This window comes from Momordica charantia (assembly GCF_013281855.1).
Source record: "Momordica charantia cultivar OHB3-1 chromosome 1 unlocalized genomic scaffold, Mcharantia_2.0 BLBB01000001.1, whole genome shotgun sequence".
Taxonomy (NCBI): Eukaryota; Viridiplantae; Streptophyta; class Magnoliopsida; order Cucurbitales; family Cucurbitaceae; genus Momordica; species Momordica charantia.
In genome coordinates this window covers 23,117,915-23,133,364 of record NW_028275157.1, presented here as the reverse complement: position 1 = coordinate 23,133,364, position 15,450 = coordinate 23,117,915, and the positions used below count along the sequence as shown (strand labels likewise).

The window sequence follows — 15,450 nt, the reverse complement described above, 5'->3', positions numbered from 1 at the left end:
TGGCCCAATGTTAATTTATTTGCACCGCTGATCCTACAAAATAACTCACATTATTATCTTTAAATTGGTTATATTTGGTTTAATATAAGAACAAGAGAAATCACATTTTGGAAAAAGAAAAGAAAAAGTTTGGATTTTGTTGTTTACCAGGAAAATATCAATTTTAGCCCTAAACTTGACAAAGTGTATCAATTTGTACAACTTAAAATTTCATCAGATTGCATCTCAAAACTTAAAAAAATGTTAATAAGCTTTCATTAAAAAAAAATTTGGTTGAAAAAAGCATTATTAGCTCACGTCAATGAATGATAAAACATATATTTAGTATGGAATCGATTTGATAGGATTCATACCAAAACGACGTTGTAGCTTTTTTTTTTTCTTTAAGAAATTAGTTATATATATATATCTTTAGTAGCTGAACTGCTTAAGTTTGACTATATAAGTATCTCATGTGTGTCATTAATTATATGAGTTAGCAATGTGATTATCATTACAAGATAAATAATATTTTTATTGTTCTTTCTAGAAAATCTCATGTTTAAGAATTTAAATATTCGAGTATTTGAACGTTTTAAGGATGAGGAATAATTATGTTTACTTTAGAGGGTATAATCCATTGATAATACTTTAGAATAAGAACAATTGTAGGATAGTAATATAATAAAATTACTAATTGTTAGAATAACTAAATATCATTGTTTCAGTATGCATGTCAATTTACTGTGAATTTAGTTGACATTTCCATCAACTTCGCAACCTATATTATATCATAGTCATTTGGGTGCCATATAAGAATCCAATTTTCCAAAACAAGCATCAATTCAGATGTGCATACCATAACCGAAAAAACCAAGAAAACTAACAAAACTAAAATGAAACTGTTAATTTCATTGCTGAGAAACATGTATGGTTAGATACATAAGACACGAATATGACACAACAAGACGCGGTGATACTTTATCGTTGAGTTTTTTTTTTCTTTTGAAGAAAAAGTAATTCATTAATCAAAAGCCTCGTGGACTACAATTGAGAGAATACCACCCTGAGCAACATTTAAGCCATAGTGGAAAATATAATTCATCGTTGAGTTAGATGCATAGCTAGATACCAAAAATTTTTAAAAATCTAGAACACAGATATAGAGGCCGAAAATTTTTAGAAATCTAGACCGAAAATTTTTAAATATCTATAACATAGATATAAACATAGATATGACAAAAACACGTTTATTAAAGTATACAATATATATTATGTATATAAAAGGAAGTTCACAAGAGATTATATACAAGTTCACAAGAGATAAGTCAATGAGTTTAACGTCTACTATTTATATCTATTTCTCATGTTTAATACTTAACAAATATTCGATACATACCTAAGAGTATAATATGTATTCAATAAGTGTTAAAAGTGCCCAACACAAATCCATTACCAAAACCAAGTATCAGTGCTTTTCTTAGTGTACTTGTCTAGATTTTATTAGATTCAGTTGATCCAATTCAATTTTGATCAGTTTGGTGGTTGATATGGTTTCATTAGAAAAAGAGTTCCAACATCGATATTTCGTTTCAGCTCAAAATCGACTCGAAGTTTCGAACCGATCCACCTGTGCACCCCCATTTATTTGCAAGGGTTCAGAAGCCATGAGCTGCAGTAAAGCAAAGCACCAGTGGTGAGAATTGATAATTCTGTGGCATAATTAGAGAATTAGTAATTTAGTATCTGGCAGTTGAGTGGATTAGTGGGGTTGTTTGTCAAAGAAGGCATCAAAAGCCTCTACAAAAAATGGTTGCAGAGAGAGAATGATTTGATTCCTGTTTTGCTGGCTAAGTAGCACAGCACTGAGCTTTGGAACCTAAACAGATTCTCAAGGGGACAATATTCTTGATCACAAACTACAAGATGCAACTTGTGCACACAAATCTATCACCCATAACCCACCTTTAACTTTCTGATTCAGTGCCATAAAAACAGTAAAAAGAGAAGCTCTAAAGAGGGGGGGAAATGCCACCACACGACACTGCAGAATCGGTACTTACCCGAATGCCTTATTTTAATACATCTATCAGATTTGAATTCCCCAGCAGATATATTTTGCCTTTCCTTCTCCGTATACCTTTTTCCATTTTTTAAACCTTCTCTTGCTTGCAGTTCCAAACTATACAATGCCTCCTTTCTCAAGTTTCCTCATATTCTCCTCCCCCTTCTTTCTGACTCTTGATGATCCAAGAAAGCTTAGATTCTGTCTTCCAGCTCCTTGTATATATTGCATCCCGCCAAAAAGGGTATTTCTTCTTTGCAGAAACACATTTGATATATTCCTAAATTTCATAAATCTTTGGTTCTGTCATTGTCCAAAAACTTGGAAGATCAAGAACCAAACATTAGAAGTAATTTGGAGAGATGGGTACCTGCATTCACCTGCATTTTGCATCGCTTTCCTTGTTTATCTTCCTCAATCTAGGTAAATCAGCATTCAATGTTTTTTTTCCCTGCACAATGATATTACAGTAATCTTCTAATAATGAATGCATCATCTAGCTGTTATTACTTCTAATCTTCTAATGTGTGGCTTATCTTCCACCGAACGTAATTTTCCTGTTTACTATTCTGAGATAATGTGAAGGGGATTTCACCTTTTCATGTTTCTATGAAAAGAAAAATGAAGGAACTGACCTGCCTTTTCGTTCCTTCAGGTTCAAGTATTGCAGAAACTCCGTTTTTACGAGCAAACCAAGAAAATTCTGTACTGCAAAATCAAGAAGATCAAATACCATTTTTTTCAACTCCGCTCTCTAGCACTCAACTGGACACAATTCCCATAGTGAATCCAACCATCCCGGGCGGCACAACTCCAACAACAACTCCAATTACAAACCCGACATCTCCGCCAGCACAACCAATCTCGACAGGACCAACCATAACCCCGACAACCCCAGTAACCACCACAGGCGGTGGAAGTTGGTGTATAGCAAGCCCAGCTGCTTCCCCAACCGCTTTGCAGGTAGCTCTTGACTATGCTTGTGGCTATGGAGGTGCGGACTGCTCAGCAATTCAAACGGGAGGAAGTTGCTTTGAGCCCAACACCATGCGAGACCATGCTTCTTATGCCTTCAACGACTACTACCAGAAGAATCCAGCTCCCACGAGCTGTGTGTTTGGAGGAACGGCGCAGATCACCAACACTGACCCCAGTAAGAAAGATCACCACTTCAAAGTTTTTTAAATTCAGAACTATAACCAAAAAATAGGCAATGAACCATCTCCAGTACTGAAAAAGAGAGAGAATCAATGCAACAGTAGGTATTTGGTCACGATTGTTGCTTCCTAATTTCATTATAAATGTTTAAATTAAAAAAAATGAAAACTAAACACCCTTCTATTTCAATGGTAAGAATATTACAGAGATATCTAAGAAACATTTACCATACAAATCGAATCACCTCTCAGAATTTGAACATCCCAGCATTCTGATAAATTAAATATTTATTCATTCCTCAAATTGAAACGTGAACATCTCTTTACTTAATGATTGCAGGCACTGGAAGTTGTCGCTATGCAGCACCAAGATCAACGCCAAGGTAAATTGTTTTGTTCCCTCCGCTCGAATCCGATTAAGAAAAAAGGGGAAAAGAATCTCATATTTCTCGTTCATGTGAATGCAGTACAACCACACCAATCATCAATCCACCGACGAATCCAACACCGATGCCGCCAGCAAACCCGACCATAACCACACCAACACCGACCGACACAATGCCTACCGATACCCCGCCGATGGATACCACGCCGACCGACGCCGGTGGTTATGGGTCAGAACCATCAGACACAGCGAGCTCGGCGATTCCCGTCTCGAATTGCTTCTCATTCGTCTTCTTGGGGTTACTTCTTCTGGCAAATTGGATGTAAGAGGAAGCAGAAAGCGACTCAGAATCTAATCCATTACAATCCGCAGAGGGAGAAGGAATTTAGATTATTGTGCCATGTAACGCCTATATAAAGGAGGAGTCCACGGGGAGAGGGAAATCGGGGGGAGGAGGAGGAAATTATCCTAGGGTTTCTGCTGTAGTAGAGATAGAATAAATTCTGTAGCTTATATCTACGTTTAGGACTGTATCCCCTCGGCAGCTCTGTGTTCTCCAATTTAGTTCGTCCACTTTATTCAGTTCATATTCTTTAAAAATATATATATATTTGAAAAAAATATATGAATAATACTTAATTATTTATCCGTCATAACTCATTTTTTGACAGGTAGAAGAGAGTTAGAAGGAAGAAATTAAGATAACTTTTTATGTATATTTAAAAAAAAAAAACTGTCAATTTTTTAAAAAACATCTAGTACGTGATATGAATGTAATGTATGTCTTAACCAATTTAGATATGTTCCACAACCGAGTCAATTTACCTGCTCACACCTCTAGTTCAGATTTCCATTTCGATTAACCGAACATAAAAATCTACCATCTTTTAAGATATTCATAGCGAATGGTAAGGAACAGCATTGAAATTTTGACACAAAACATTGGAAAGTCATTAATTAATTATAATTGTCATCCGTTAATCTTGACATGAATTCTGATGCACACTACTCATTTATCATTAGAACATTGCTTGGAATTGTAGACTCAAATTATCATTCCCATGCTTGAATTATAATACAAAGTTTTTTTTTTTAAATCCAAATTTTAGTTTAGCATACTCATTTCGGTGTAACATCCTTTCTTAAATATCCATTCCAGGAAAATATTGATATATCCATTTTCATAAAACTCAATTCTATCTGTATCCTCTTTCAAAAAATAAAAATAAAAATCTATCTGTATCCACTGATAGTGTCAATTCCGAAATAAAACAATCTACAAAAAGAGATTTATCATCCTAAATAAATTAATTTTGCTGCTCAGCTTCAGAATGACTTTATGAGATCTAAACTGAATATATTAGCAAATTTCACCATCATGAAGAAGAGGAGAAAATCCATTAGTTCGATAAACAAGTTTACAGCTTTTCTACAACAGACTGTTGTGTTATAGCCAACATTTGAAGAAAAAAGATGAATAAAATCTCTGTAATATCACATTTATTGAAATTATTACTGACATGATTAAATTTTCAAGCAATCCTCAGTCAATTGAAATTCGGTTCATCTATCAAGATTAGCATTTGATTAACCAAAATGTAATGACAAATTACATCTTCCATTAACAATAATCTTCAGAAGCAGAGAACATAAGGAAGCAATATACGTAAGTTCAGAAAGTACAGAGGCAATAAAATGGCATAATCCGTCACATTAAACAAGTAGGAGTTTTTAAGTACTGTGGAGGAGGGAGAGAATATTACAAAGAGAGCTGGGTTATGCTAAACTATTATCCTATTAAAAGTAAACCTCAACATAGGTGAATTGGCTTAGACATATAACTTCGATCAATAAGTCGGAAGTTCAAATTCCGATCCCACACGTTGTCCCCTACTAATGAATCTGTTTATATTTATTCACACCAGGATACAAGGACTCAAAATAAAAAGATCCTATGAAGATAACTTCTTTTTAAGTCAACTTGAGGATAGCTCAACTAGTTATAGCATATATACTCAACTAAAAGGTGAGATATTCCGAATCCCACATGTTGAACTAAAAAAATCCTTTTAAGCATTATGGGGAAGGAAAGAATTAGTGACGTACCTAACATTTTTCCATATGGAGGAAGTTAGAACTGCCCTTCAAAAGACCTGCAGAAAACCATAAAACTTCTTATAGTATAAAAGATAGCGATCATCATCTATCAATAAGCTAAGCTAATTCATGCAACCCAAAGTAATCGAGAAATTATCCCTTCTCATAGAAGCATATATATCAAAACATCCCTTCAGCTGGAACACCGATTTCCTGAAATAGGAAAAAGAGTTATGAGCAGGCACTTCCTCGTCGAGGAGCATCTTCACCAAGATTGGCCATGTGAGGCTGGGAAATAGCAGCTTATGAACATTGGTCCCAAAAATAAATTAGGTTCCTCTTGAATTAACTTACATCACCTCACCTCAAATCAACGCAGATTTACCAATTAAGGAACTTCTCACTGAACTGATATAGTATCGTAAATAAAATATGAATAACAAAGAATGACATGTTAATAAATGTTAGCATCGTGCATAATATGATATACTAAGGAAAAATAGGTATCATTGTCTTCAATACCCAGTGTTCTTTTCTTCTTCTTCTTCTTCTTCTTCTTTTTTTTTCTCTTTTTTTTCCTTTGTTCTTTCTTCTTCTTTTTTTTTTTTTGGTGGTTGAGCTTCCCCACGGGAGAGGTGGTTCAAGCTATGATCAGCCTGAATTTCCTCTTCTTTTTTTTGTCTCTCTCTCTCTTCTTTTTCTTTCTTTTTTTCCTTCTATTTTTCCTTAGGAAGCTTGATTTGTTATTAGTAATCTCCTAAAATCCTATTCCCTCCATGTATAAGACCTATAAAGTGCAAGGCTGCAGAACTATGACACATGCAGAATAACACAGGAGTGGAAGTCAACAAGGGGCAAAACGATATGTAACAAGAAATAAGATGAAATGTACACAAATGTCACAGGAACTCGGATTACTCAAGTTATGAGTTGTCAATATATAACAAGTAATCACAGTCTTGGAAGATCTCAAGACAAGATGTTGAAATGGAGAAAGTACATTATAAAAAATCCCACAAAATTCAATACTTAAGGAAAACAAAGGTTTTCTATTTCACATGCATGAAAGCACGGTGAATTGCAGGATGTAAAAACACTCGGCTCAAAGCACTAATCAATGTATATTCAGTAGTGAAACAAAGAACTACGTTAAACTTGAATATGTCCATGCATCAACCCAACAGAAAAGAACAAATAAATACAAAAAAACGTTAAAGGCAAAGGAAAGGTCTTCCCGTTGATTTTCTCCAGGAAACTAATTCTTAATGATAGATAATAAGCATTAATCAAACTTCAGAGAATGAGAACATCTTAAGAGCATTAATCCCAATTAAGTGAAAGGGTACACAAGAGAGCATCTTAATAGGATGACAGTCAAAAGTGTCAATGCATTCAATCGTGAAATACACACGCAACCAAGTATTACATAACTTATGCAATGAATTATCATAATACAAACAAAGATAGTAGTGCGTTCAGTGTATCTGTTTGTCATGGCTTTCTAGTCTTTTCTTAAGTAGCTACACTCATTAATCCGTCATAAACCTTGAGATCTCCTTTATACCCCTAGACCCCTTGACCTCTTAAACTTTATTATGAAACTTCTACACGGCTTAAAAATATTTGACAATCATAAGGCTTACAAGAAATTTAATATTTAAATATGTTGATTCAAATTTAAACTTTTTAAAATTATATTAAATCCAAGGGTTTTTACCATTATGCTCAACCCAGCATACTCCTCTAGGTTCTACAATAATTCAGCAGACTTTCAAGTTCCCTCTATTTCAGAATATGCCAAACCAAAACCTTGTACACGCAACTTCAGACTTTGATAACTTCAGTCTTTCAACACAGCCTTGAACTCTAATAGAAGCCTTCTTTCAAGAAGGAACAATACATCAAGTGTATATGATTTGGGAAAATTCAAGCTTAATGACTTTGTTATCAAACAGAAGAAAGAGAATATCCAAGTCAAGAGTTCCAAATTCTAATTGAGGAAATAATTTAAATAGAAGAAAGAGAAGATCCAAGTCAAGAGTTCCAACTTCTAATTGAGGAAATGGACGAAGATTTGAATTTAATAATTTTTTTTTAAAAAAAGGAGCACTACAAAACAACACCAAATAAAACTACATATCACGAAGAAAGTGGCATGGGAGAAAGCAACATCCCGCATGAATTATATTGCACAACATTAAAATTCATATACATTCTTATCACATATGACCAAGCACATGAACTGTACAAAAAAGCAAAAGAGACATTCCCTAGACCTACCTTCACCAAAAAATGAGACAAAGCACACTTTAGTCAGCGAAAGGAAAGAAAGGAAAGGAAACAAGCACCTAAGTCTGACTCAACAAAGACAAACAAGTTTATTCGATAGTTAATCATCTTGAGCTCAAAGATGAGAGAGAGAAGCATCTAAGATTAGAAGCTACTTTTGCTGTGAAATAGAGAGAGGACAAGGAGCCACCATATTCAAGAACAGAATAAGAATACGAAGGGCTCTTATTCCTTGTTACCAAATCTCTGGGCAATAATAGGACGGACATCATCAACATCAACCAGGGTCTCCAAAAAGGGAAGTAATGAAATTAAGGCAGAATCCAACGGATCATCAATCCAACTCTTAATAGGAATACCGTTGTTCACTTGTAATCGGAAAACCTGAAATGAATAGAGACATGCTTAGATACTCGCATATAGAGTCCTTTTTTCCTTCAATTTCTACTTCCACATTTGATCACCAAACCCCCCCCCCCCCCCCCCCCCCCAAAAAAAAAAAAGGAAATTTGCCTACAGTAGCTTCTAACAGGAACACCAGATCACAAAGTTGTTCCCAAACTTACTAGCAAGAGAAAATAAAGGAATTTATGGCATCATCTATTCTAAGTAACAATATTTCCTTCTAGGTAAAATGAAAGCTTATATAAACTTGTTTGGGTTTCCCCTTTTTGGTTGGGAGATCCTTAAGTAACAATACACATTCTAGTTGGAGATCCTTATTTCGTAATGGTTTCCAATAGGTTGTGTTATTTGATTTATTTCGCTAATGTGTTGTGCGGATATATTTGAGTAGCATTTCGAGAATTCAGTGTATTTTTTGGGTGTTTTGGACAGGTTGTTTTGCCTTCTTTACTGGTCGTCCTTAACTTTCATTTAATCAATGAAATTTTTTCCGTTCCTTTGTTTTGTTTTGTTTTTTTAAAGCTTATATAAAATTATGACTTCTTAATTATGAAGATTAGTGACACATTTACTATTGATTGCTACTCATCCATTATTTTTAAGTATTTTATTTCAAAAAAACATTAACCATGAATCCCCAGAAAACATCACATTATCTTTGTTACTCTCAGTATATACTATCATTCCAAGTCATGGAACCAATAATGTTAATAATCTTCAACAATACTTAAAAAGAGAGAAGCTGTTGTTGAACCTGCAAGTAACCTACCCCATCTCTCCATTCCACCATTTGAAAGTCACATTAACTTCATAGCTTATAAATCTGATACCCAACCTCATAATGTATGTAATTTATACAATTAAAGAATATAGTGCATGTAAAAAGAGAAAGAAAGAGTCCAATCACGGGCAGTTCATCAAAGACGAGGCTAAGCACCGTACCTGTGGATAATTATCTATAATGACAACTTTTGCTAAATCAATGCCCAAAACTGTCAAATCTTTGGTGTAGCATCCATCTGAAAAAATGCATGATTCACGATAAAGTCGGCGTGAGATAAGACAACTTTCTGGGTCCAGTTTGTTGAGAACTTGTTCTGCATAAATACTTTGACTGGCTGTAAAGATAACAACTTCAAACATCTCCGCAACACGATCAAGAAATATTTGAAGATATGGCCTCCGTTTAACATATACAATGTGCTCTTTCATGTTCAAGCAAACGGTAAAGCGGAAGTCTGCATCATCTTGCGGTTCCAATGTAGAGTGAACTAGGGTTTCTGCAAATGTAGAAGACATTTACATTATGTTCCAGATAGAAGATACATAAAAGGGGACTTAGAGGGAAACTAATCACGATAAAAACATATTGGAAAGGTAAGAACTCAAATAAAATATTTAAATAGCTCCGCGTGAAAGCAAAGTCAAGTTCAGTATCTTATATATTGATTTGGTCACCTTCATTTTTCTTTCCTTTTTTTTTTTAATAAAAGAATTTAGAGAGACCGTAAAAAGAGGAACAGCCAAAAGTCAGATGCCCCTCATCCCTCCCCACACTCAAAACAAGTAGCCATCTTCTATCATTAACAATCATTTGTAGCTATAATCACAAAAGATTTTTGTGGTTTATAGTCCACCATGAAGCCATATGTATAAGCCTACTCTTTCTCCCTCCAAAGAAGCTAAAAACCCACTCTGTCCGCACAATTCCACAACACAAAAAGGCTTTGCCTCTAAGAAGCCCTACCCTAAAATATTTGGTCACCTTCATTATAATATCATACTATGATGTTCTAAACATAGAAGTTAATCAATAAACTTTTGGAAACAAACAATTACCACACATTTTACCAAGTGATATAATTTGCAAACAAGAAGAGTTGAAATGTAACTATGCCTTTTTACTAATTAGAGAGTTTTCATCTAATAATGCTTTGTTATATCATTTTTTACCAAGAAAAAAAAAACAAATCAAAACAACAAAACAAAAGACAAATAACATAGGCCATTTATCCAAAATCCATGGTATAGTTTTATGCATGAAATGCGAATTGAAGCGTCCTACATGAAAAGTAGAATGAATAGTCCCCGATTGTCCTCCTATTATATCCAATTATACCTTCCAAAAATAAACACCACTTGTTTTGAACATAATAATTCGAGTTGCTTCACACTGCTTGATTTTGGAATTTCATGGAGCTTTTCACAATTACAAAATGCTCATGACATCCGTATGAAGAGAGCAGCAAAGGTAGTATCAATGTTCAATCCCTTACATATTCGTACTAAAATCTTTGATCTTCTGGCTATAAATGCATTCGATATTATGTTTCTTAAATTGTTTCAGATGTTCGTACCTTTTCATTGGTTGCTGTCCAATTTTTTTCAAATCTGAAACCATAAATATACTAGCTTTCCACATGGATTTACAAGGAAAAGAAATAGTCCCAATTGGGTCATGAATGTCTTCCAGGTATTTTTATTAATGGAATATTTCAAAAAGTGATTATGATTACAGGAAAAGATGCCCCGAGAACTAGCAACACAATCTACTATCTAGGTCAGAGGAAAGGAAAGCAAGGATGTGTCCCAAATTTCTCACATTCAAACCCCCAAGGAATTGAACATACTTAAGTATGAGGTTGAGAAAAGAGAGAACTGATCAGCTACTTCAAAATTTCATAGCCACCTTTCATATGATTTTAACCCAAAAGTCAAAAAGGAGATATGAACAAGAATTTCAATCTTTCAAAACATGTGTTCGTAGACCTGTATTTCTTTTCAAATTGGTTTGCAACATTTCATAATCCTCGAAAAAATAAATATAGAATGCAATTCTCTTACCATCCAAATCAAGTACAAGGGTCACAGCCTTTCTCTTCCAATTTTCATTGGGCAATATACTGGGCTGAAAGCTTGATATCACATCTGACAGTTCTGGTAAATTTTTTATGAACAACTGGGGATCAAAACACTCTGTCTGATCTGAGTCAAAGCTAACATTGAATTCAAGGTTCAAATTATTCCGTTGATCGATTACTCGGTATAAACTAGAATTACCAGGACCAATGGAAGATTCTTCAGAAAATTTAGCATCATCAGAATTGCTGAACTTCACAGTGTCCTCCAGGAAAGGCAGTATCATATACTGGTCAGCAACATCAGACAATATAGTCGACTGAGTATATTTGTAGTCATGAAAATAATTGATGTTGTCGATGTCATCATTTCCACTAAAAGGTAAGCTTGCGACTATCATGTCAGAAATAAAAAAATCTGATACGTCACAGGTTTGATTTTCATGTGAGCTTCTGTTATTTATCTTTTCATCAGTTTCCACTCCTTTTATGTCAGGATCAAGTTTGCTCCCTGCATAATGCAAAATCAGAGAAATAGATAAGAACTATCACAAGTGTTATATTCCATGTGTCAGGAGGTATGTTGTTTTCCATATTCTAAGTATTGCCTTGCCAGAATATACAATTGCAAGGACATGTGGCAAAGGCAAAGTTCAACAGAGAAATGAAAACATGAACTTCAAATATCACAAGCACAGCAGCATGGTACAGAAAATTCTCTTTAAGTTTCAGACCAGATTTCAACTCTTCAATGTAGATTCCGTTAAGGTATTAGAAGCTTTCTTTCAACCCTGAGAAGACAATATTTGTTGAATTCTGCCTACCTTTAGATCGGACAGGAACTCAGGAACAACCAGTTTATACGAATAGCTAGTCATACATGTGAAGGAACATGTATCTGAAGACATATTTGTTGGGCAAATGTTGAATACTTGCTAAATACAATAAACGCATGTTGACTCATGAATATTTTGGGAGTGAAATATGTAAATGCATAAGCATTGTTGACTTTAAATTTTCTTTTTGTAAAGATGTTAAATCATTTAAAAAATTGATAAATTGGTTTAGGTCTATCTCAAATATGTTGAGATAAAACATTGTACCATTTATAAGCTAAAACAAACTTTAGCATAAAATCATTGAAATGCATAAAAATATTATATATATAAAAAAATGTATATCATAATAAATGTGTCCATGTCATGTCTATCTCCTAGATTTTTAGTAATGAACGTGTGATCATGTCCTTGTCATGTCATGTTTGTATTACATGCCAGTGTTTGTACTTCTTAGGTAGTAAAGATGGGCAAGGACCACAAAGAAGGAAATGATACTGGTTTTGTGAAATATCTAACTTCAAATTAATACCTGGATCATGTCCGATGATAGGATGGCACTGGACTTCAATATTATTCAAAATAGGAGAAAAAATTGTATCTATTTCGGAAGAGTAGGCTGAGGTGCAATCCTGTAAATTTTTCATTAAAAATTTGTCAAAATAACAATAACAATGGCAATAATAATAAATAATGGTTGGGAAAAAAAAATACACAAAGACAAACTAAAGATAAAACTTCGAAACACAGTACAACAAACAAGAGGAGAAGATAAACCATGTATGACAGGATTCTCGACTCCCTGAATTTAAGGAAAACAAGGTTGGCTTTCCCCAAAAATATACAATTAGGTAAATGATCTTCATCTACCAACGTTTCTACATATAAGGTAAAAACTACACGGGCCTCAAATTTTACTCCTATATTATACAAGTGCACACATTGTTTTCGCACTATTATCCATACTCCACAGGGTAAATTATAAAACATATAAAATACTCGTGTAATAAATTGTTGAAGAAGTGCTTCAAATTATCTAATGACCTAGATATTCATTAAATGGCTTGTTGTATTATGAAAACCCCATGCACATATTAATCTAGGTACCAATAATTTTCCTATAAAGAGTGCTCCCAATCTGGAGAGTAAAGGATCAAAATGTGCACGCTGCACTCAGTTGCAGTTGATCCTTAAAAGAAAAACACGCTACCTTTCCATTTGAATCAGCAGCATTGACTGAAAAAGGTTCTTCCCTCTTAAACTCAAAATCTTCTCCACGCCTCTTCAATTCAGAAGTTTCTTCTTCAATGAATTCCTGGTGATTAATGGCTTCCTGATTCATATTGCTATTAATAGATTGAAATTCTGTGTTCAGAGAAGCTGCACAAGAAACAAGTATCAGTATTCCTGAAGATTTTTATTGTTTTCTTGAACAAAAAAAGAAGGAAAAAACTTCATAAATCAATACGAAGAAAAATCACCATTTTATTTTTGCATAAATGAAATCAAATTTTAGGAAATATCAAATTGCAATTTTCTCCTTAAATAAGCTATATTTTTCAATATATGTGATTCTTCTTTCTAAATTACGACAGGAGATCAAAATTATGCTAATGTATTTGTTTAAGATGCTAGTAAACTACACTGTTTCCATTTGTGACTTCACACTTCCAAGTGATCAAGCAATTACAAATATTTGATTATAAACCAAAGAAGTGAATGTAAATATAAACTTGGAATGCTGTAGCATACTACTCAATGGGGATCGCTAAATATGAATGTGCAAAGGAGCACATAGGTCAAATTATCTGATTTGTCCCACATGTTAAGGAAAACAAGGGTTGAGAAAGCCTTGACATGAGATGCATGCTACAAACTATGAACGTAATCAGCAATATATTTAAAATAACATTAATTAAAAAGAAAAAAGAAAGAAAGAAGCTAGCAGTTACTTACCTTCCTGACATTTTGTAATGCAACCATCAAATTCATCTGCATCTTCGGAAACCCTCAAGTGACAACAAGATTTTTTAGAGATGACACAAGATTTCTGACAAACACGAAGGGAATGTTTTTCTCTTAAGCAGGCTGGGCTTAACTTGGCCTTCATTTTTATTGATGGCATTTGTCCTGTACTTTTGATATGTACCACTATGCTGATATAAGAACATCAGTGGAAGGAAAATACACCTCTACAGCAAAACAAGTCGGAGACCATAAGTATACAGAGATAAAGATCAAAAATATCAAAAGAATGAGCAACCATCTGAAATTTGTATTTAGAATGAAAAATCTATGTAACGCTTCCAATGGGAAAATGAGATTGTTGTTGCGTGGCACAAAAGCATCCTGAGAAGTGACAATTATGATAGATTGATTCTTCCCCAAGAAAAAAATCGACCATGATGAAGAAGCCACTAAATATTCTAACTACAAGCAAGAGCCAAAACCTTCATTTATCTAATAATTAATAAATAATTCTCAGATTTTTTCCTTTTTTACGAATGAAAAGGAACAAAAATGGTTGGAAGATACAACCCCCATAAGGAAACTCTCGGAATAAAATTTTGACATATAGGGAATACAAAATCCAATTAAATTATTCAACGAAAAAAAAATCAGGAGTGCTGCTGATAATTAGATTATAATACGTCACATGAAATATTCTTAGCGAAGAACTAAATTAAAATACACCAGTATCCGCAGTTCTAAAAAAAACATATGTTTAATAATCAAAATCTTTCAAGCCCGACTAGCAAAAAACCGCACAGATTCCCGGATACAGTATTACTAAAATTGACGACCAAAATCAAGGGCGGTCAAGAAACAGCAAAATCTTGAAGTGAACCTCACAGCAATTAAAGTCAACCAAAGGAATTCCGTCTGAGAAACTTAGCAGGTAAGAGGAAAATAGCTCAAAAGCAAACTGGAAAGTAAAGGAAGTGAAGTGAAGCCCTAGAAAGACCCAACTAAGCGGAAGCCATGAATCATCCTTCAACCATGGCCAAGTAAAAAGAAAAGAGAGAGGCAATTTGAGCAGAAGCAAGTATGAAATTGAAGTTAAGCAGAGAGAAGAGAAATCAGAGGTGGAGTAAGAAAGAGGGAGAAGAAAATCAAAATACCTGCGAAGCAATAGAGTCCTCCTCCTTGTTCTTCTCCTCCTCCTCCGCCCTGCCCTCTCTCTCTCTCTCTAGAAGTTTTCTAGAAAATGGTCAGAGAGGGGAAAATTGGTAGAGTTTGGGTCTTAAAGACGGCTTTGATGGGGGTATTTGTGAAATTGTTGGACCGGTAGAATTCGGCCACGTGGCTAGTGGAACCAGCTAAGCACCACGCGTTGACACGTGCAGCTTCGCGGTAAAGGAGCTCGAGGTAGATCATC

The 15,450-nt window shown here is 34.3% G+C and overlaps 2 protein-coding genes across 13 annotated transcripts; one reads left to right on the top strand and one right to left on the bottom strand.

Annotated features, from left to right (window-relative positions):
* Positions 1 to 1,792: 1,792 nt before the first annotated feature.
* LOC111012392 (uncharacterized) lies at positions 1,793 to 15,347 on the bottom strand. 12 transcript variants are annotated; one of them, XR_015792943.1, is made up of 9 exons: positions 15,194 to 15,346; positions 14,028 to 14,263; positions 13,282 to 13,451; positions 12,604 to 12,703; positions 11,222 to 11,746; positions 9,320 to 9,657; positions 2,680 to 8,356; positions 2,415 to 2,495; positions 1,793 to 2,339 (listed from the first exon to the last, which is right to left on the bottom strand). XR_015792943.1 is itself a non-coding variant. In XM_088127870.1 (8 exons), exons 2-8 carry the CDS (start codon positions 14,194 to 14,196, stop codon positions 8,198 to 8,200), a joined length of 1,338 nt encoding a protein of 445 aa, XP_087983996.1. In that variant the 5' UTR covers positions 14,197 to 14,263; positions 15,194 to 15,347; the 3' UTR covers positions 2,679 to 8,197. The 12 variants fall into 12 exon arrangements, 1 of the variants encoding a protein (XP_087983996.1); XR_015792939.1 differs by having other exon boundaries at positions 1,793 to 2,324; XR_015792945.1 differs by having other exon boundaries at positions 2,684 to 8,356.
* Positions 2,329 to 3,912, top strand: LOC111012393 (uncharacterized). Its single transcript, XM_022286533.2, has 4 exons — positions 2,329 to 2,467; positions 2,700 to 3,197; positions 3,542 to 3,584; positions 3,669 to 3,912. The coding sequence occupies exons 1-4, from the start codon at positions 2,407 to 2,409 to the stop codon at positions 3,910 to 3,912; spliced, it is 846 nt and encodes a 281-aa protein (XP_022142225.1). The 5' UTR covers positions 2,329 to 2,406.
* Positions 15,348 to 15,450: the final 103 nt, after the last annotated feature.